Here is a 23,800-nt window from a genome sequence, read left to right on the forward strand (position 1 = left end):
TAAAAAAAAATACTGTACTGTATTTAATGTTTTGAGTGATTGCATGGGGAAAAATAATCTAGCACATTTAAAGTTACTGCCCACAAATGATACTTGCACAGATCTTGGAGCTCTCAGTACCATCCTAACTTACTCTAATTCATATTTTCTCTGTGATTTGAGATCTCTTATGGATCAGTAGTCTTCCAGTCAATTATTTTGATTTCAGTTTCAATTTAATAGTACAGCATTCTTGTTTATTGGGCAATTATGCAGTTACTTCATTCCAACCTCATTACTATTTTAATATTGGTTTTGATTTTAGTCTAATTTTCCTGTTTGTCGTGTAATCACCTATAGTAATTCTTTTACAGCGTGGTGTGTTGTCATGCGTATTGTAAAAGAATGTGTTGATGATTTCAGTGCTGAGGCAAACAACTGATTTTAAACCAAAATTTTAGCTTTTGGAGGAATGGGGAACAGGTAAGTCAGCTGTTTTTGTCCTGAACATTGAGTGGCAGCCTTGACTACTGCCATGAGTTACAGAAAAAATAAGAATTGGAAGAGAAAGACATTCTCGGTGAGGTTATTTGTTCTAGGGCCCATGATGGCTTTTGGCACCCTGGAACTAAATAATTTGAGATGGAGACAATGATGTTGATGCTGCTACAACAAGATAACACTGGGAAAAGTTTTACAATCCGGCACTTGAACAAAAATTAGTGCCTTCTAGTTTCTTGTTTGACTTGAAGATACTGATGTACAGTTCTGCATTTTCACTGTAATAAAATCCAGTACAGTTATAATTTTGGAAAATATTGAAAATCTAAGCACTTCAACCTAGATTGAAACTTGTCTTTAATTTTTAGAAGGAATACAGATAATTCTCAGGTGTTTCATGGTACCATTTCTTATATGACTTCTTCAGTGATGAATTGTTGCCCTTATTATAGTATGTGAAGTTGAAGCATAATAATGATAGAAGTTAATTCACTGAATAAGTAGTAATAGGAAATACCACACGAGTCTAAAAACTGTTTGTATAACTTGAATAAATTAAAGACAAATCCCTTTCTCTGTGCTCATGTTGAAGTGTCTAGATTTTCACAATTTTATATTCATGACACTAAAAGAACAACCTATAAAAGAAAATTTCTTGGTAAGTGAAATACTAACATTTTCTATTAGTGCTGAAACACCAGATGACTCAATTACGACAGTACTTTTTCTCCCAGAAACTTAAGAGCTGTGTGTCATGTCTGAATAGATTACCAAGAACACCTGTTATGAAAAAAGCAGTCTGGAAATGCAGATATGAATATTTCAATTGAGGGACAGTAGTCCCCTACTTGAGTGTTAAGAAATCACTGTGGCCACGGAAATGTGGCCTACTCATGTTATGTTATTTCCCCCCCCTCCCCACAGAGGGTGTCAACTCTAATGCAAGTCAATAGTGTAGGTAGAGAAGTTTCAGTTTTTCCACGAAAAAGCTTGCCTCAGTCAATACACTTATGTTGAAAGGGAGGAAAATACTGTTCAATTTTGTACTGCAGTTCTTCCAGGTGGTTTTTAATAAGACTTGAGACCTTTGCTGATATCCTACTTCACTTTCAAGCCCAAGCAGCAGCAGTGGAAACATTTCAAGATTTCCTTTTGCAGCATGATTTTTCCAAAGATTGTTTCCATTTAAATCCAAGAATCTTGTTACTTGAAGTCAAAACCTTTTCTCCACGGGCCTTGCAGAGACTTGTTCAACTGGTTCATGTGATGAAAAATGTCTGCTAAGTAGGCTAGTTTCTGCAGCAATTCACCTTTCAGCTCAAAGACCCTATTGAGAACTCTTCCTCTGTAAAGCCACCAGATTTCTGTGTGTAGCAGGAGATTTATGTGCTCTTTATCCAGGTTTTCACACAGTTTTTTTAAACATCTCAAGTGAACTGGTCTTTGTTTAATAAAGTTAACAATTTTTGTAGCATCATCCAGAACTTTTTTTTCATTTCATCCCCAAGAGTTTTTGACACCAGCACCTCTCTGTGAAGAAAGCAGTGTGTTGTGACAACATCAGGATTTTCTTTCTTTAAAAGAGAAGCGAAACCCCCCATGGAGTAAACCATTGATGGGGAACCATCAGTACAGATGCCAACACAGTTCCTCCAAGACAGACCTTTTGTTTCCAGATATGAAAACAAAACATTAAATATCTTGACCGTTGCTTGTTTTGGGTAGCTCATTGCAGCAGAAAACGTTCTCCTGAATTTCACCATCATTTACAAATGCTACAGCATGATATTTATTGGTGAAATCGGTTAACTCATCAACCTGGATAGAGAAGCTTTGTTTTTTAGTTTATTACACAAAACCTCTTCAGCATCATGTTATGTCATCAATATGTTGACTTATCATACTGTTTAAGAGTCGAACGTTTTTACATGTTGTTTAATTATTAGGTTCTCATCAACTGTGTGACTTTTCCTTTTCTGGGCAATACATTCTACTACTAAATAACTTGCTTCCTGAGCCTTTTCACTGAATGTGACTTTTAACAAAAGCTTTACTGTTTGTTTTGAGATTCCAATAGCAGTTTAAAATAATCAGCACCTTTACTTGTAAAATGACTGTAATTTGTAGTTGAAGCGTCTTTTCAATTTTTTTGTAAATGCTGCCAATGTAAAACCCAGTGATAAGTAGCTTTTATTGTAAAGACTAACTTTTGTGTCCCTTGTTGCCCTAGTACAGTGAAATGACCCAGATTGTAATTCTTCATCACTAAAAATTATCAAAATTGTCCGTACGCCTAGAATCTTGCTCTTCTATCTCACACCTCATCTTCAAAATTCACCACATTGGACCTCAGACATGTTTGTAAAACACAGATGCTAATAAAATATAAAACAGAAGGGCATAATAAATAACTAAACGAGAAAATTGCAAAAAAACCCAAAAACTTCACAATACGATTCACCTAAACAATCAGTGTTTTGCAACGTTTATGACAATAGCAGTTGAGGGAAGTTATTCGGGAGGAAGAGCATCAGCCTACCGTCCTTCCCTCCATGCAATACAGTGCTTGCCAATTATTAACGGTCTCCCCTATCTTGCGTCAAAAACTGACAATAGACTCGACCAAATGAACACGGTCCTACTGCACACTGCCATACGGAGCTGAGAGACCTCTAATGAAATTGCTAACTGGGCTGCTTGGTCACTGTCCACCACTGTGAGTGCTAGCATCGCGCACGACGCATGAAGTTCAAAAAACAAACTCCGGTTGAGAAACCCTGCTCTAGACCAAAGTTTCCGTCATCCCTCTTCACCTTTAACCCATACACAGTGTTACTAATACTAAGTAGTACCAATACTAATATAAAATAGCCCTAATAATACTATAATATAATACTAACACTAGGTGGTAGATGACTTTCATCAACCAGTGCAATACCATCACTTTGCTTATTGGAAGCTTGAAGTGGTGAAATCCATATTTAGCCACCAGAGCAAAGTTTCCAGCATCTTCTCCATCTCCTTCAATCCATGCATGGTACTAAGTATTATAGGTTTCTGATACCTTTCATGTTTAGGGTTTTCATATATATATATATATATATATATATATATATTACTAATATGAAAATGCAATAGTGTGTTTAATGTTAGATATAAGTAAAAAATTATATCAGAACCGATTAATGCCATCTGTATGAGATAAAACATTAAATCTGTCTGTATGTATATAATAACATATGGTAATAGTTAAAAGTACCTCGAAGGTGAGGTATATGTAGGCCGGTATAGTGTAGAACCATTATAGCCTGTGATACGCCGTAACCCATCAAGACATGAAGACCTAAGTACGTGCCAACGGAAACTGGAAAAAATAATAATATATACACATGAAACATATACGAATTATTAACATGTTAATTATGGGTAAGTAGATATGTTGAAAGGGACTTTATCGAGGGCTAACCCTTTCAATTTATCAACCATAATTAACGAGCTATCCGTTACTGTTATCATCCAATCCAATAATTAAAGTCCCTTTCAACGCATCTACTTACCCATAATTAACATGTTAATAATTCGTATATGTTTCATGTGTATATATTATTATTTTTTCCAGTTTCCATTGGCACGTACTTAGGTCTTCATGTCTTGATGGGTTATGGCAGGCTATAATGGTTCTACACTATACCAGCCTACATATACCTTCGAGGTACTTTTAACTACTACCATACATATATTTTACACACACACATTGGTCACCTTTGGAGAACCAGGATTAATCACATTTAATCAATGGGATTAAAGCACAAGGAACTTTGATTATCATATACAAAGTAACTGCAGTTACTTTGTATATGATAATATACATATATGCTATTGCCAGTTACTGGCAATAGCAGATCTCGCTAGTTATCTGAAAATATTTCACAAATAGCTGTTGATAGCTATTTGTGAAGTGATACATTGATGTTTATGCGAAATAATGATTTGCAAAGTACTCTTCATTTGTGCAAATGTTTTTATAACAAATTTGTTTCATTCCGTGTTGGATGTTTTATTTTGTTTGATTTAGTTTCATGTCTGCTTCAGTCATCTCTATTCGATGGCTGTATTATTATCCTTTATTATTATTATTTATATGCAAGATATGTAGTAGTAGTAATAGAGGCATGAGATGCAAGAAAGCAAGTATATGAGCTTATGTAGCATCAGCCAAAAAAAAGAAAACCAAAAATTTCAAAGTTTGTCCAGTTCCTCCTTGAATTTATTCAAGCTATCAACTTCCACAATGATGAAAGTTTGTTCCAGCAATTAACCACCCACTGGCTAAAGACAAATTTCCACACATCTATTCTACAACTGTCTCTCCTCAATTTGAATTTATGCCCCCTCAGGTTCGTAATCTGAGCAAGCGGAAGAATCTCATCAGAATTCAGCGTGCTCAACCCATTCAAGGCTTTACACCTCAATCAGTAAACCTTAATCAGATTACCTTGTAGGTGCCTAGTCTCCAGCCGCTGCAATTTGCAGAACTTCTTAAGCCTTTCTAGGTAAGAGAACTCCTTTGTTCTCCTCACCAATCTTGTTGCCCTTCTCTGTACATGCTCAAGCAACTCTTCATCCCTCCTAAAATGAGGCCTCCAGACCTGTATGCAATATTCAAGGCGTGACCTGACCATTGCCTTATACAAAGGGATAACATCTCCTTTTCCCTACTAGCAAAATTCTTGTATATCATTGCCAATACCCCATGACCTGCTCTGTCTGCCAGAGCAGATCATGGAGTATTGTCAGTGATATACAAGAATTTCTGATTTTCTGAACAATGGCTGCCTTCTTGGCAGCCATTGCTCAGAAAGCTTTGTATCTGACTGCACAATCATTCTCGGGTCTTTTCATTTTCTTTCCACCCTAAGTGGGCGCATCCGTATCCAGGTGGGAAGGAGCAGCAGTGCGTAGCACACACTTCTTGATTAGACCGGGGTTCGAGCCTGTCACCACCAAACACAGAGGATGCAGAAAGGTCAGGTAATGACCACCACATATCCCGGAGCAATATGGCCTTAGTTGCTAATGCTCCTAAAAAACCCAATAACAAACATAACAAGCTAATGCTCCTAAAAAACCAAAACAACAACAGCTTCCACCTTAAGTGTAGTACCACACAGTTGGTACGTTTCTCTGGGATACTTCTACCCATATGCAATACTTTGCATTTGTCAGTATTAAACTTCAGTTGCCACTTCTCAGACCATCTGCCTAAATTTTCTAGATCCTGTTGCAGTAATGCAATGTCATTACTATCATTAACAACCTACCTTTAACTTATCATTAACTTGTCAACATTTGTATCATCTGCAAACTTCGACTCTGATATACCTTCATCAATATCATTAATAAATATACAAAACAACAGTGGGCCCAACACCAAACCCGGTGGGACTCCACTAATAACATTAGTCCACGAACAGCAGCGTCCATTGATTACTACTCTGTCTTCTCCCACTCAACCACCTTTTTATCCATTGTAGCAACTTACCCTTAATACCATTTTGCTCCAAATTGTACAGTAATCTTCCATGTGCAACACTGCCAAAAGCTTTCCTGAAATCCAAGTACAGGCAACCCCATATAACATTGGTACTTTTACAACATGGTTTCGCTCTAACACGATTGATAAATTGCAGAAATCTTCGCACAACGTGGTACTTATATAACACTGTTTTGCTCTAACACGGTTAGAGAATTTCAGTAAACCTTGCATAACATTGTATTTTTGAGCTTTTATGCTGGGATAACACTGCTATTATGTTGCATGTAATTTTTCAACATTTCCGCTCTTTGAATCCATGCTGTTGACTCATCAAAAAAAAAAAAATGATTGAGAAATCCCCTTATTTTATTTTGTTGGGAAATTCCCGCGTTACATTCTGTGCTAATGAACTTGTGGAAAAATCTAGATTTCCAAGTTTTATTACTATTGCAAGTCATCCAAACATTGAAGTTATGTTCCTACCACCACAGTTGTACTGTGGTGGTAGGAACATAACAATACAACTTCTTTCATTCAGCCATTAGATAAAGGCATTATATATCCACCTTTAAAACTCATTATATCAGAAAATCGTTACAATGGAATTTGCAAAAAAATTGATTCTGAATCTATAGAAGTAATATAGGCATGTAAACATTTCTCAATTGTGGACTGTATCAGAATTGTAGCTTTATTGCTGAAAGAAGTAAAACTGTCAATGTTAAATGTGTGTGTGGAAAAATGTATGGTCAGAGTCAGTTCATTCAGGAAATATGATTGAACGGGCAGAAAACAGAATCAGTGCGATAGTAGAACTTGTTACGTCGGTAGGAGGGGAAGGTTTTGATGATATGACTACTGAAGCCCTCGTAGGTAGCACAGTTGATAGAATCGCTCTCCTCCCCCGACACTGGCTGGAAAAGACCTGAGTTCGAATCCCACTGGTGAAGGGAGGATTTTTATAGGTCTTTTTCACAACATGGCTGAGTTAGTCGGGCTCTAGTAGCATGTTTTTTAACCCGGAAACTCGGGGTTTTTCGTCCAGCAAAACAGAAACTAGACATCAGGACGTGCAGTTTATAGAGAATATACACAGAGTAACATGGCCTTAGTTGCCGATGCTCGTAAAAATTTTTAAAAAAGATATGATTACTGGTAGAAGAGGAGGCTGGCGTAACGAGATTAGGTGCAATTGGTATTCTATATAAAATCAAATCAATTCAGGTGGTGATAGCGCAGATGAAACTTCCAATGTTGCGCTAAAAAGCATACAGGAAGGCATAAAGCTAGCCAAGCAACTAGAATCTTATTTGCACATCTCCAATCTGTGGGGACTTGCCCCGAGTCCAAAGATGCTCTCATAATTATGGCTAAGGGTTTGCTTACTTCCTTTGCCGCCTCCTTTAATATAACTGGATAGATTCCATTCACCCCAGGTGCCTTTCTTATGTTTAGCTTCAATAATTTCTCCTCCACTTTGCTCTCAGTTATTACAAAATCATTAAGCACCCTGTCACAATTTAATAAACTACTGATGTTTTCCTCCCTTGATAACTCCTCTCGTGTAAATATGGATGCAAAATACTCATTCAGATTAACAGCTACTGAGCAGGATCATCAACAGTCGAACCATTGATGTCAAGTGGACCAATCTGATTCATCTCCTTCCTTTTAGAGTTTATATAAGTAAAGAAGTCTTTGCTGTTTTTCTTAGCATCTTTTTCCAAAGATTTCTCGTAATCTACCTTCGCTTGCCTAACCTCCTTTGTGACTTGATTACAGACTAGCTTATATCTGGCCCCGAGTGCCAAGCGATTTCCTCTGAGATATATAGTGTGCTATTTCTAAGCGACAAAGTGTAATTTTATTTCTAGTGTCGTTTTCTCTTTTGTTTAACTAAAGTGGTTCTGTGCTACAAGCGTTAAAGTAAGAATCAAGAAAGGAAAACTACCTTTCTTTTTTCAGAGTATATATATATTAATTACTAACAAGCTACTGAACTTTACAACCGTTTAGTCACTGGTGGCACCGCTCCTGCCTCCACGTGGCGGGGCCGGTAACCTAGGAGCAAACATGGAATTTGACAATTTCCCTCCAATTGAGCCTCGGCGCTCATGTCCTAAATCAAATGATAATGACCATGACACATCACAGTCAAAAAGACTGAGGACTGACACAGAGCAAAAGGAATGTCCATCTTTCCTTATCTTCCACTCCTTGTCTAACAAATGCATGAGTACACTCTCTCCGTTTCTGATACAGAAATGTTTGGAAAACACAGCAGGTTCACCTAAAATGGTGAAAAGACTTAGATCGGGTGATTTACTAATTGAAAGCGTGAGTCGTCAGCAATCAGAGACTCTGCTGAACCTCTCAGCCTTTGATGGTATTCCCGTGCAAGTTACCCCACATGCGACACTAAATGCCTCCAAAGGGCTGACCGGGCTAGCCGAGTGGGTAAAGTACCTGCCCGGCAACCCAAAGGTCGCGGGTTCGATTCCCGCCTCGGGCTTGGATCAAAATACTGCAAAAACCTTGGGAGGTGCAATATGGCCACAGAAGCCGATGCGCCAATAACTACCAAATCAAAAAAAAAAACAGCCTCCAAAGGGGTCATCACTGAGTGGGATTTGATTAATGTCACAGAAGATGAATTAGTCCAAGAATTAAAAGAACAAAAAGTCACACATGCTAAGCGCATTATGATCAAAAAAGATGGCCAGCTGGTTCCAACGCGGAACATCATCCTTATGTTTGGCACACCAAATTTACCATTGAGTGTTAAAGCCGGCTATCTCAATTGCCGTATAAGACCCTACATTCCTAATCCCATCAGATGTTATAAGTGCCAAAAGTTTGGACACTCTCAGACCGTCTGTCGTGGGGATGCAGTGTGCCCAAACTGTGGTTCAAAATGCCACGCACAAACAGAATGTGATGCAGAAACACCACATTGTTCAAACTGTCAAGGCCAACACCCTGCCTATTCAAAGTCCTGTGAACTGTGGAAAACAGGAAAAAAGATCCAAAAATATAAAGTAGAGCGGAAAGTCACTTACCAAGAAGCAAAGAAGCAGATTATGCTTACTACAACTAAACACACCTATGCAGCAGCAACAAAGAAATATCAGTCAGCAGCCACTCAAACTGACGTGTCAGTTCCCCCGTCCATGTCTATTGCAGACTGGGCTAGAGAAATACTCTCAATCACAGCAATCTACTATGGAACAGCATGTGAATGATAGTGCCAATAACACACCAATTACAGTACTGCCAACTGCTTTGCAGTCTTCCTCAGAAACTATGAAAACTAAAACAGCAGTCCCAAGGCAGAAAAGTCAGCAAAATGCAACAAATATGGATACTAATGAAAACATCAGCTCGGATGACCCAATCTTAGATCTGTATGCAGATGATGACATGGACACGGCGCGTCCTATCTTTTCGAAAAAAGAAAGAATAAAATTTGAGAGACAAAAACAGGCTGGACCTAAAAGCAGACTGAATCAAACACAACCGCCAAAATTAAATAATGGATCACATCATACAGTGGAACTGTAGAGGTCTACGTAGTAATATCGATGATATCCATGACCTAATCCAACAGCATAGTCCGGTAAGCATATGTTTGCAAGAAACTAATTTACCTTCAAGTAATTCCAAAAATCAAGAACTATACTATATATCAGCATAATAGAAATAATAATACCACCGTGCGTGGAGGTGTGGCCATTCTAGTAAACTCAAGAGTCCCTACTAAACACATTCCACTGCAAACTTCCTTAGAAGCAGTAGCAGTACGTATCTCCTTAGGAATCATGTTAACAGTAGTTTCAATCTACCTATCACCAAACAAAGAATATACTTATAATGACCTAGAAGTACTTCTGCTACAGATCCCTCCTCCATTTTGTTTATTTGGAGATTTTAATGCACACCACCCGATCTGGGGCTCCCCACATACAGACAGACGAGGTAAAGTTCTGGAATCGCTGCTTGACAAACACAGTCTAACACTGTTGAATACTGGTGCTGATACATTCATTTCTCCACTAGAACAACTACAGCTATAGACTTGACAATCTGCTCTCCAACATTGTATCCACTCATCCGCTGGACAATTCTGGACAATCCGCTAAACAGTGACCATTTTCCAATAATTTGTGAATTCCAAATAACTAGAATCCCTCAGGTAAATAATTCCCGCTTAAAATGGAAATTTTCCAAAGCCGATTGGAAGTTATTTGCTCTCAGTATCTCATTCACTGATGAAATTATTAATTTACAATCCATTGATGGTGCCACACAGCACATCACATCTCAGATTCTGAATGCCGCAACCAAGGCCATACCAAAAATCCGTACTGGTTCGTTTAAACATGCCAATATTTGGTGGAGTGAAGTGTGCCAACTTGCAAAAAAAGAGAAAAACAGGGCACGGAACCTGTTTCGTAAACACCCAACTACCGAGAACCTTATAAATTTCAAAAAACTGAAAGCAAAAGCCCGATTCGTAAGGAAAAAGGCAAAAAAAGATTCTTGGATCCAGTTTGCCTCTACTATAACGAAGAACACTAACAGCAGAATAATCTGGAATAAAATAAAAAAACTAAATGGTAGATTTCTCCCAGCATCCTCTCCAATACTGAGATGGAATGGACAAGATTTATCATCTCCAGTTGAAATAGCTAATGCTCTAGCAGAAAACTTTGCCAATATCTCAGATACAGCTGCATATGAACCATCTTTTCAGCAACTTAAAAGGACTGAGCAAAGCAAATTAAATTTCAGTACAAGAATAGCGCTCCCATATAATCATCAACCCTTTACAATGTTGGAGCTACAGGTTGCTCTAAACAAATCAAGAAATGGGGCATCAGGACCTGATGGTCTTTATTACCTCATGTTACAACACCTAGACAAAAAGGCTCTAAATTCCCTATTGCTTTTTCTGAATCGGGTCTTCTCTGAAAGCTATTATCCTCGCTCATGGTTTCATTCAACAGTGCTAGCTTTTCCCAAACCTGGGAAAGATCAGACGAATCCATGCAACTATAGACCGATATCCCTTACCAGCTGCTTGAGCAAGACATTGGAAAAGATGGTACACAATAGACTTGTATGGTACATAGAATCCCACTCAGTCATCAGTAGTAATCAGTACGGCTTTCACAAAAACCGATCCACATTAGACCTTATGGTGAAAGCTGAGGGTAACATACGGAACGCCTTTATTCGGAAAGAACATCTTGCCATGGTGTGCCTGGATATTGAAAAAGCCTTTGATACCACCTGGCACTATGGTATTCTGCAAGACCTATATGCTATAGGACTCAGAGGTCGACTCCCAATGATCATAGAGAGTTACCTTAAAAATAGAACTTTTCGAGTGAGTTATCGTAATGCTGTTTCGCAAGCTCTTATTCAAAGAGAAGGTGTACCACAGGGATCGGTACTCAGCGCTACCCTTTTTGCTCTTAGGATAAACAATTTAGTGCAGAACATCTTGGGTAACGTAGAAATCTATCTTTATGCTGATGATCTTGCGATATCTTGCCATTCACAGAATATGCGTTCCATTGAAAGACATTTGCAGCTTGCAATAAACAAAATAGTGTCATGGACTTCACGTAATGGTTATCGTCTATCAGCAACCAAAACTGCAGTCATTCACTTTTGTAAAAAACGCCAACTACATCCAGAACCTGAATTATCACTGGAAAAACAACCGATACCAATTACCAGCAATATCCGATTCTTGGGCATAACTCTTGACACTAAACTGACATTCCAGAAACACATACTACAAACACGAACTGTCTGTATGAAAAAGCTGAATATACTTAAAGCCATCTTATCTATGACATGGGGAGCTGATCGTTATACTCTACTCCACCTATACCGGGCCTTAATCAGATCTCGATTAGATTATGGTGCTCCTGTGTATGACTCTGCCCAAAAGACTCTGTTAGCCTGTCTCAACACAATACAACATAGTGCGCTCAGGATTGCTCTTGGGGCGTTCAGGACTTCGCCGGTGTAAAGCTTATATATAAAGGCCAATGAACCTCCACTCCACCTTCAGAGAAAGATGCTGCTCCTCAGTTATGCAGTGAAAATATATAGCCTTCCATCTCATCCTATCTGGTCATACCTCTATAATCCACAATGGGTAAACCTTTACAGAAATAAGCCTCTTGAAAACAAACCTACAGGAATCCGTCTACGAGAACTGATTCAGCAGTGGAATATGCAGTTGACCAATTTACATCAAGACAGAGAAATTGTACAGTCTCCATGGAAAGTGTGTATACCTTCATGTGATGACTATTTCCGACGTTGGGGGAAACACTCCCTGAACAATCCAACCATTCAGAAACTACATGCAGCTCACTCTTTGGCAAATGCAGACACTTTGCAAATTTATACTGATGGCTCTAAAAATGACACAGCTGTGGGAGCTGCTGTGGTGCTACCAACATCAACAGTGTCTGTTTCATTACCACAAGAATGCAGCGTTTTCACTGCAGAACTCTATGCTATTAAGATGGGTTTGACCTTACTTGCTCATGCTTTCACTCCAAAGACTATTATCTATACAGACTCCTTGAGTGCAGTGACAGCCCTCCAAGGCAATTCTCGCTCTCCACATCCACTTATAAATCAAATAATAACTCAAATATCCGAATTTCATAACAATAGGCAGACTGTCACATTCTGTTGGATTCCAGGGCACACTGGAATACCAGGAAATGAGAGTGCAGATAAAGCAGCAAGAAATCCCACTGATAATAACCACATCCGGATTCCTTACACAGACTATAAATCAATCATTCGCCGAATTTGCAATGAAAAATGGCGAGAAATTTGGCATAATCATAACAAGTTACGAAATATAAAACAGAATCCACAGCTATGGAAATCTTGTTTCCGTTCAAACAGACATGAAGAGATTGTGCTTGCCAGAGCACGTATAGGTCATACCCATCTTACACATCACTATTCATTGCGAGGAAATAATCCACCACTGTGCTTCCACTGTAATTCAACGCTAACCGTAAAACATATTCTTATAGAGTGCACTCACTATCAGTATGCCAGAAACACATCATTCCGATCCCTATCTAATTTAAATGAACCTCTTCAAATTAGACATATGATTGAAGACAACTCCAATTTACCTGATTTTTTTCCACTATCTAAAACAGATTAATATATTTATGCTCCTATAAACCCTTTTATTAATCCTTACTGTGTCTCCACAGGAACACGCGCAATATGGCCAAAGTAGCTCTTGTGCCAAAAAAATTGAGGGCTGTTGACCCTCCTATGTGTGAGTCCTGTGGCACAATTTTAACAATCAGACACATTTTAGTTGACTGTCCAGATTTTAGCAATATCCGTTTTACTGCTTTTAATCATCTGACTGAGCCATATACACTCAGTCAGATTTTATCTGACAATGACCATGTGTCTGCTATTTTTAGCTTTTATAAATCAATAAAGGTTTTTACTTGTATTTAATATTTACTTGTTATTGTTATTTCTTTATTGATTTATCTTTTTGCATTCTATACCTTTGTTATTTTATATTTTGACATGGTGACCTAAGTAATTAGGTCAGTGAAACAAAAAATTTTATATATCACCTGGTTGTGGCACATTATAGCCTTAGCTGCTAATGCGCCAAGAACCAACCAACCAACCGCCAAAAAAACCCAGCAACAACAACAGCTTATATCTGCCATAGGCTTCTGTTTTACCTGATAATTTATGTGCATCCCATGCATTTTTCTTCTCTGCCATGAGTCTCATTAGTTCATCTGACATCCATTTAGGCTAAAAACCTTGAACGATACTTCTGAATCGGTATGAAAATCCTAGTAGATTCCATGATTAATTCCTTGAATGCTTCCCACTTAGAATTTGCCGTTGGTAACATCATCAGTTGGTCCCACTGTACAGAATTTAAAAGCTGTCTGAGACCACCGTAGTCACCTTTATGGAAGGAAAAACTCTTCTCTTTACCCCTGATGGTAATTATATCTTTAAGTAAATCCCAGATCAATACCACCTAGTGGTTTCTTTAACTGCAAATTATTTATACAAGAATAATCACTGCTAATAACCAGATCAAGGGTATTACCTTCTCTGGTTGCCTCTTGAACATACTGCTGCAGAAACAATCATTCAATAAATCCACAAAAAGACTTGCTTGTGTGGGAGTGACCAACTCACAAGTTCGTCAATATCTGGGAAGTTAAACCCCCCCCCCCCCTTACAACACAATTTAATTTGCTGGCCCATTCTATTTCTCTGTAAAATTGTTTGTTATACTCCTTAGGCCTATAACACACTCCTCTCATTTTTGCTTTCTCAGTGCTTATGTCACACAAAACTGACTCAACATTGCATTGTGTCCATCTATGTAAACTGGATACACTTCCTTAGATTTTGATTTTTCTTTATTAACCGCTTACCCCCTCCTCCCTTATCCCGTCTGTCCTTTCTGTTCACATTGTGCTCTCCAAATTCCAGTCTGCATTCCTAATATCTGTGTGACACCATGTCTCTGATATCCCAACAATATCCGCCTTTGATGACTTGACCAGCACTTCAAATTAATCAAATTATTTTCTGTACTTCTTGCATTCGTGTACATGCAAAAATACATGCACCTATTCTTATTCTTAGTTACCCCAACACAGTCCATGTATTTATTTGTTTCATGATCATTTCCACCTGTCCCTGAAACCCGCAGCACCCTGCCCTCCAGGCTGTTGCTCGTTCTAATAGAAGCAGTGCAAGAATCACCTTCACTTCTGTCTTTGGCCACTTTTAACCTTTTAGTGTGGATCTCCCCCCCCCCCACAAGCTAGCAGTTTTCCAACCCACTTAACTTTGCCTCGATAGCATCAGCAAACACTCTTGCATCCCTTCTTTTTAAGTGTATCCCATCCCTGTAGAAGCAGTCTCTCCTGTTAACAAGCACAGACCACACCAAGAAAAATTCTACCCTGTGAGGCAGAATTACAGACATTTTCAAATTTAATCCTAACTGACGGCATTTTTTCAACATTGACCTATACTTGTTAAGTAAATATGCAGATCTGCTACTCTTATTGTCATTAGTGCCAACAGTTACAGCATCACCCTTTGTGCCCTTAAAAGATGATATCTGCTCCACATCATCAACTTTTGCACCTGGTAGATATGCCCTGGTCCTATTCCATCTCACGGAGCAATATGGCCTTAGTTGCTAATGCTCCTAAAAACCACATAACAACAACCTATTCCATCTATCTTTTTACACAATATATTATCAGTCTCACTGACAATAACTAACTCCTTTTGGACCAGCGCATTCTGCCTTGGAAATTGCCACTGTTTTTGCCTGATGCACAAGAGTGAGCTGTGGCGTTGAGTCTGGCAGCTGAGAGCTTGATGAGCCCGTCGTATTAATTTTTTCCAAGGCATCTACCCTATACCTCAAGCTCACATAGGTGCCCATCAAAATGCTGAGTTGGCGCCTAATTTCTAGACACTCTCAGCATCTTGCACACACACAGACATCCTCCTTGGCTAGATCATGTTCTGTTTCAAAGAATTCGGCAAACATTTCACAAGTTGCACATTTTTTTAGGCTGTGATGCCTTGGAGAATCCCCCCCCCCCCTTAGTTCTCTCCTGAGTCACAGCACTTCTGCCACTTTGTGCCCGTTGCTTTGCTGCTCTAGTCTGGGGCAAGATATTGAAAATTAATAAGCTCAATAAATTTAATTAATTATCAATACTACACTGTCTAATAATTCCTAAATTAAGTGATATATATTATGCTATCTGGTTTGACATTAGAGCCACCTATTTTCCACAATTAAAAATTTGAATTCCCTACCAAAAACAGTGGCTGGAAGATTTGAACAAAACAACGGTTTTACGTATATTTAGTAACTTACAAAACTCTATGTAAAATAAAAATAACCAGTGTAACTATAAGGCTACTTATAAAGTACCATATAAGTATAAAGTACTATAATGCTATAAGTGCACTCATACACTGTGATCAAAGAGATCATCCAAAAGGTAATCAGAGCTGTAATTCAGCTGTGAATTGCAGGCTCCAAAAAAGCAATAAGTGTTTGCCATTTTATTAACTTGATTGTTATATTATAAAAGGCATCTAGTTATTCAAATAAAAATCATAAATTAGACTGCTTTTCAAAATAAAGAAGACTATAATTTAAAATGATTTGATTTCCAGAAATTAATAAATAGGAGATTAAGCTTTTAGCTAGGCATTTGAAAGTAGTACAATACCGATATATTACTTGTTGCGCAGGCTATTTCCCCCCCCCCCACACACACACACTGTGAGCATAAAGAATAGCAGAATAAAATATGGTAAAGAACACTACCAGATGTTTTGTAAATATCAGTAGTCTTACAAGAGGTGCGTTTGAGAGATATGTTTTGAATAATCAATATGAAAATACTGAAGATGATTCACTCGGAATAGGAGTTAGCAACATTCAAATTTCACGGAAATCAGTTCACCGAATTTTGAATAGATTATTTTTTAAAAAAATCAAAAAATGGAAGTAAATAATATTTTGTAAAATGTTTTATATATTTTAAATGTTTTTACAATAATTTATGCACATGATGAGCAGATATGTGCATGTTTAAAGCTTCAGATGTGTAATGGTTTTTAAAATGGAAAATGAAAGAAAGTCTCCTCTATATTTTGTCCGTAATGCTTTTTCTTTAATATTCTTCAGAATTTATTTATTACAGTGAGTTCTGCTATACACGGTACATGTGTTCGAAAAAATCTCTGCATTATGGCATTTCGCACATTGAAAACAACAAGGCTTATGAGGAAAATCAGGATAGAAAAAAAATATATATATATTCAATGTGAAAAAATTCTTTAAAAAAAATAAAAATATTCAATGCGGTAAGTAAACACTACAAAAAGTTAGAAACCCAATAAAATTGCTAACACAGATTTAAAAATCCTAAATTTCTAATAAATAAACAAATTTACAGTAAATATAGCACTGTAATATATACATACTAATTTATTTCTGTTCACTGACTTGGTTGTGTTTTTTTTTTTTTTTTTAATTGTAAAATTTAAAATAGTAAAGATAAGCAATCAATAAAGACGAATGTGACACACGCACAAATTGCACAAGTGAGATACGCAGTAACAATTTCGCACATTAAAAATAGGAATGAACCAAAGATTCTGAAATTTTATTTATGTATTTTATATGATTGAAGATTTTTTGGAAGGGGAAACACATTTCACCATAACAGTAAAACCTACAGAATTCCAGTTATCAGTATTATTGAAAATGCAATAACATTGAGTTTACTACCTGTTTATAATTAGATTGCACTAACAGAAAATAGTGGACATAATGTGTATGTGGTACCAGTGGTCTCCCCCACAAAACCACATAAAACTGTCACTGTGAAGTAGCAAAAGCTGTCAAGGCCAGATGGTATGAATAGTGTGGGTATCATGAATATAGTGTAGATGTGTTGTTTATCTGGCCACTTAGTTACTAGAAGGCCCCCTCACCAGGAAGGGGCATTCCAGCATCTGTCCACAGCATGAGGAGCTGGACCAGGTCAGTAGAAATGAAGGGAAAAGAAATAAAAGTGTTGAGAAATAGTGGGAACCACGTGGAGCGGGTCCCCCAGGCAAGCAGGAAATCAGAATCCACTAGTTGGAGAACACCCTTGAGAAGGGTGAGTAAGCACAGCAAGAGTGCAGGTTGATAACAGAGATAGAAACAGGAATGAGCACCGGTAGATCAACAGAGAAGGCACTCCTTTCCAAAAGAGGAAGAGTGCAGGCACAGGGAATGGCCTGCACAACATAGTGGTCTGTGATGAAATCCTACCCAAAAGGGTTTGCAGTGATCTTGAGGTTTCATGTCTGATTGTGGGAAAGACTGGATTCGGGTGTAGCCCAGATGAGCGGGCTAGTCAGAAGTCTGTGAGATGGCAGGTGTGTGGAGGCTGTGGTCAGGTGTCTTTTACACTTGAAGAGAACTGTGCAAAATTGTGGGAAGGTGCCGAAGGCTTCCTTGTTTATAATCAGAGAATGGAATGAATGAATGAAGGTCTGAAGGAGGAACTGTTGCCTGAGGCCAAGGTAGGCCATGTAGTCATGCAGGAGATGAGCCCATCTTCCTTCTCTCCGTAGATACAGGTGCACTAATTGCACCTGTATCTGCAAATTGTTTTATGATAGTAACCTCCAGAAATGTTCTCCTCTGCTCACACTACACGCCTCACAAAATTTGTTTGAACTGAAAATTGCAAGCTTCTGAAAACATGAGTCGGCCTACAATATCTTGTGAATACAGCAAATGACAACAGTGTGTCCCTGACCAATTCAACTACAATAAATGGGCAATATAGCTCTCGCACACCTTTGACATTTTTTAAGCCTTGTAAGGCACCTCCGTAGCCAGGTGGGAAGGAGCAGTAGTGCACAGCACATGCTTCTTGATTAGACCAGGGTTTGAGCCTGTCACCACCAAATACGGAGGATGCGGAAAGGTCAAGGGAATGACCACCGCATATTCCCGAAGCAATATGGCCTTAGTTGCTAATGCTCCTAAAAACCAAATAACAAACAACAAGCTTCGTAAACCTGTATGTATTGCAGCGCAGATCGCTACGTTCAACTTGGTGACAGATTTTGCGATCATCTAGTGTTACTCGCATGAGCCAACACAAAAATCGTGCTCTACTCGCATTGTTCCCTAATATATCAGTCACGTTGGAGCAATTTTGAGTAGCCAAAATGCATGTTATAGCAAGAACTGACTGTATTATTATTATTATTTATTATTTTTTTTAAATAAAAGGTGTAAAAACACTTCTTTAAAGTTAATTTTTTTATTAAAAACTAAAAAATAACATACAGTAAGTACTGCAATCTATTAATAAAAGATGAAATATTGGAAAATTCCAAGCAAATTTTTCAAAATCTCATAAACTCTTTCCAGTAATTAAAAAGAATGTTTACATCTCTCAGTTATGCCACCACTTTTGTAACTGTGAGAGGCACCACCACTGCAGGGTTAAACAAAATATTCTGCTTGTTAAAACACCAATTTCTGCAAACACTTCTGATGTTCTTTATCAAACTGATAAAATTAACAGTAAAATTGGATTTTGTACTAGGCTCACTACTGAACTTTTCTCTATGTACGAGGGGTGATTATTTAATTTGCGGGAACTGTGGTGATGGTGGATTCAGATGATGACAATTAAGATAAGATCTTAATTGTCATCATCCGAATCTTCTGTGGATTTCTCCTACTCGGAATACTCTCCCTTGAACTTTACACACTTTCGCTGCTGTCGTGCTCAAGCATTAAATGCTACATGCAAACCATTTTTCGAAAGACTGCAAAGTGCTTCCGTTGTGGCTCTGCAAGCATCATTGTTGGACGCCTTTCAGAACTTTATTCAGATGTGGAAACAAGAAATCACACGAGGCTAAGTTCGGTGAATAAGGGGAGGGGTGCGAGAGAACCTCAGCACCTATGACAGCAATCACTGGCTGCACAATATTAGCCATATGGAGCCTGGCATTGTCCTAATGGAGAAACCACTTCACCCCGGAAATTCTTGACATTTCTCACAAATGGTGCAACAAAGTTTGACTCTGAGAACCTCAGAGTATGCTTCCTTATTCATGGTTGTTCCATGAAGCACAAAATATGCAACAAGAATGCCTTTTAAAATATGCCAAAAAACACAAGGACCATTTGTTTGTCAGCTGAACGAGAAGCTCAAAATTTCTTCGGTCTTGATGAATCAAAATGCTTCCACTCACTCAATTTATTGTGTGAGTGAAAGCATTTTGTTGTGTTGTCTCTGGATCATAGTGAAAAATCCTGGTTTAATCACAAGTCACTATTTGATTTAAGGAGTTTTGCCCCTGTGTTTGAAAATGATCAAGCATTTCTTTGCACAAGTCTACTCTTTGCTGTTTTTGTTCTGGAGTCAAATTGTGCGGAATTTAGCGGCTTCAGATTTGTGACATTTTCAGGTGATCTTTCACAATATTGTGAGCACTACTGTATGAAATGAACATTGTAACAGTTAATTCACGAATGAAAACGATCGTCAGTGTCATACAACTAAACTCTTCACACAACACTAGATTGACACACAGTCTGTTGAGTAGTGATGGGGAGGGTGCTTCTAACGGCAGTTATGGAAAGTTCACATGGTAAACAAAATCTTGCACCAGACTGCGAATTAAATGATCACCCTTCATTAAATGATAACAATATTTTATTATTTAAACATTAAATCTCATATAATGTGTGTGATGCACCGATATCTGTTTAAACCGAGTTTTGGAACACTACTTCAGCATATTATCCACAAAAATATTCCTGATAGTGTCATATGTGCCGAATGCTTATTCATCAACATAATTATCCTGTGACTTCAACTAATTATGCAGACATGTCCAGTGAAATGTTTTCCACCAGTAGGAGAAAAAATGGATATGGAAAAATAAAAACAGCAGGCATTGTTAGTGAAAGTTAAATTTGACAGGGTAGGGGTAAAGGAAGGTTAGTGAAGGCTTTGAAAAATGTTCCATTTTTGATTGCTATGGTGGTAGTAATCAGATTGATTCCAAGCCAATCCCATTATGTTGATTTTTTGTGACAAAGCAAAGTTGTCAGTTTCAAAGCAGTTTGCTCTCAGTGCCAGCATTGTAACGTGACTGTATAGGCCACGATATTGGGCATCTTCTGAAAAACCTAAAAAGCATGTGGGGTTCTTCTAAAAAAAAAAAAAAGTTGTCTGGTACTTAATGTTGATAATGCCCCTCTTATGGTAGGCCTAAGAACTGGAGTAGCAAGTCAGTTTGTGGTAATAGAATCTCCATGTCATTTAGTTAATTTGTGCTAAAAGAGAGGAAGGTTGCGTGATGTTAAAAGGAAAGAGATTGAAACAGTTTCAATTAATTCGTGCCACTGACATGAAAAATATTTTCACAACATTATAAAGACATTAAAATATTTAAAGTGTTAAACTATATTGGTAAAACAGTAGTAATTGCTGATAATTTTGTTTAAAGAAGAGGTTAGAAGTGATGAGCAATGTCATGTGAGCACTTTTAAAAGCTAAGTTACTAAATTGAAAAGTACAAGCAGTGATTAGCGTTGCACTGACTTGTGTCCAAATAGAGTTCATAAATCAGAAGTAATTTTGAAAGAAGACAAATTAAACTACAAGGATAAAAGCTGGCTAAATCAGGGGGATGATTCCTACTTATTCACAGGCAGTTCTGCTGCCAAATTCTTGGAGTCTAATACAAGTGGAGGCTACTCCATTGTTTTGTTCAGGAAGTACAGTAAACTGACGAAATAACAGCACATTAAGATTGGACGTATATATAAAGCACGGATGTCTTGCAGTGGCGAAAAAAGAAAACGGTAAGTCACATGACTACTGTATTTGTTTGCATTCACCATTTTCAAAGTGAATTTTGTACTAATATCATGGATTATACTGCTGATTTTAATTTATTTTAAATTAAAAACCCCTCACTAGATCTAAAGAGACCCACTAACTCAACCATGGAGTGCAAAAAGCCTATAAAAGTTCCTCGCATCATTGATAGGATTCAAACCCAGGCCTTTTCCACCCGGTGTGGGGAGGATGGTGACAATACCACTGTGCTTGCTGGTTAGCACAGACTAAACTTGATATAATAAAAAAAATAGAACTGGGTGTAAGCAGAAGTGTATTAATGACATTAGCAAGTGTATTAATGAAATGTGCAGTTAATAAAATTGCATTCTTTATTTCTTATTTGGCCTCATTTCTGCATTAAATACATTAAAAATAAAAGTTTCTAGATAACAGAAAAATCAGAATAACAGCACTTTGAATTCCCGAAGGTGCCGTTATTTTGAAAGTCTACTGTACTTTACTGCATATGAGCACATGATACATAAGTTCCTACTGAAAAATTTTCTTATAAAAATCCTGGTAGCACAAATTTCATCAATTAGCACTAAAAATTTCATGGATAGACATGTTTCAACTACTGCTCAGTATATTAAAGGAAACATCTGATTTCTTTATTGAAACAGGGATTAGAGACTAGTGGTTAAATATTCAGAATATTTGATCTGAAGGCTGTTTCCTTTAAAAGCACTGTGCTATTGAGAAATTTATATAAGTATAAATATCTGTAACCACTCAATATTGAAAGATTCTTATATGTTCACAGGTAGCATATTATATGGAAATATACAGCTCTGCTGTTATTAAATTGATCTAAATTTCAAAATTTTCTTCTTAATTAGGCACTCTCGTAAAAGGTGGGAACGCTTTGTTCATAGTGAAAATCAGCATTTGGTCAGTCCAGAAGCACTTGACTTTTTGGACAAGCTGTTAAGATATGACCATCAAGAACGATTGACTGCTCGGGAGGCAATGGAACACCCTTACTTTTGTAAGTTATGCCTATTAATTAGTTGGTTACTTCGTTTTCAAAGTACTATAATTATCTCAGTATTTAAATCTGATTATTGTAAATTCAAAACCATTTGTTTGCTGTTATAGATTGATACAAAAAATAGATGTTCAAATATTTAGATAAAATTGTGTATAGAGCATGATCTGGGTTTTAAGTAACTTAAGGTTTGGATATGAACATTTTGTATTCTTTAGGAATCTTAATTGTATTCTCGAATAATGGCCATGTTACTTGTTCTTAATCATGTGTTTAGAAATGAGTAACAAGCTGTAGTTAGCAGCTTTGGATGAAGGTGTTAGGCATTCCAGACTTAAGTAACCTCCTACAAACAGATACTTCCGCAGATGTAATACTTTGAACTGTATTGGCAGGTATCTCTTTCTTTTGTATAGCAAATAATAATGTTCTCTCATTTTCATAGTTTTCATGGAATTGAACTCTTTTTTTTTTTTTTTTTTTTTTTTTTTTTTTATATATATATATTGATTGCAGTGTTTAGCTTATTTTAAAGCTGTGAATCTTGTTTAATCGTTGCAGTTGCTTATGCCTAGTGCAGTAGTGGAGCTAAAAGATTGAATTTTTGATTAAGCAGATTGACCTGATCTGGTTATTGGCACATGAAACTGCCACTCTTCACTCCACCATATTATTAAGAGCTATGCTTTGTGTGTGGGTGGTGGTGGTGGTGGGGGGAATTGCTTCCTGCAGATGGAATGATATCAAGGTTGCATTTGAGTTAAGTGCTGAATTTCATTAAAATCCAGTCATTCTGCAGCAGCCATATCCTTTGGTTCATTTTAGTGATCATTGGACTTTAAAAAAAATAACAGATATATTAGCATAGCCAGTACAGTGCAAGGAAGCCAGAGTTTTTTGCTCTGCCAGCCAAATAATAATAAATAAAAACAATTACAAAAACTGTTGTCTGATTTCTACTTTCCATAGGTACCTACATATCTAGCAGGCTTTTGAATATCCCCAAGCTATCAACCTCAACTACCTGTTCGAAGCAATTTATCCCACTGATTAATAATTTGCTAGATAAAGGAAAATTTCCCACAATCCATTCTTCCTCTGTATTTAATTTGTCTCCTGGTTCTAGTGTCACTTAATGTGATCATTTTATTATCTTTAATGGAAGATTTCAAGACAAGTTGTGCATAAATGGACAATTTGAAGCATACTTCAATGATCTTGAAAAACACGTACACATATGTATCCCAGAAAAGATTCAACTTTTTTCTT

The 23,800-nt window shown here is 37.4% G+C and overlaps 1 protein-coding gene across 5 annotated transcripts in view; it reads left to right on the top strand.

Moving 5' to 3' along the window:
- Positions 1-23,800, top strand: part of LOC150082806 (casein kinase II subunit alpha) — a 193,364-nt gene that overhangs the window by 128,564 nt on the left and 41,000 nt on the right. For all 5 annotated transcript variants that reach the window (XR_016547143.1, XR_016547144.1, XM_090376828.1 and 2 more), the window contains exon 13: positions 22,383-22,531. Coding sequence is in view for 3 of the 5 variants with exons in the window: in XM_090376828.1 (XP_090232954.1) it covers positions 22,383-22,531 (149 nt within the window). In the remaining 2 variants the exon portion in view is untranslated. The remainder of the gene's footprint in view (positions 1-22,382; positions 22,532-23,800) is intronic.

This window comes from Mastigoproctus giganteus, chromosome 7 (genome assembly GCF_048544385.1).
Source record: "Mastigoproctus giganteus isolate SK-2022 chromosome 7, ASM4854438v1, whole genome shotgun sequence".
In the NCBI taxonomy this organism is placed as follows: Eukaryota; Metazoa; Arthropoda; class Arachnida; order Uropygi; family Thelyphonidae; genus Mastigoproctus; species Mastigoproctus giganteus.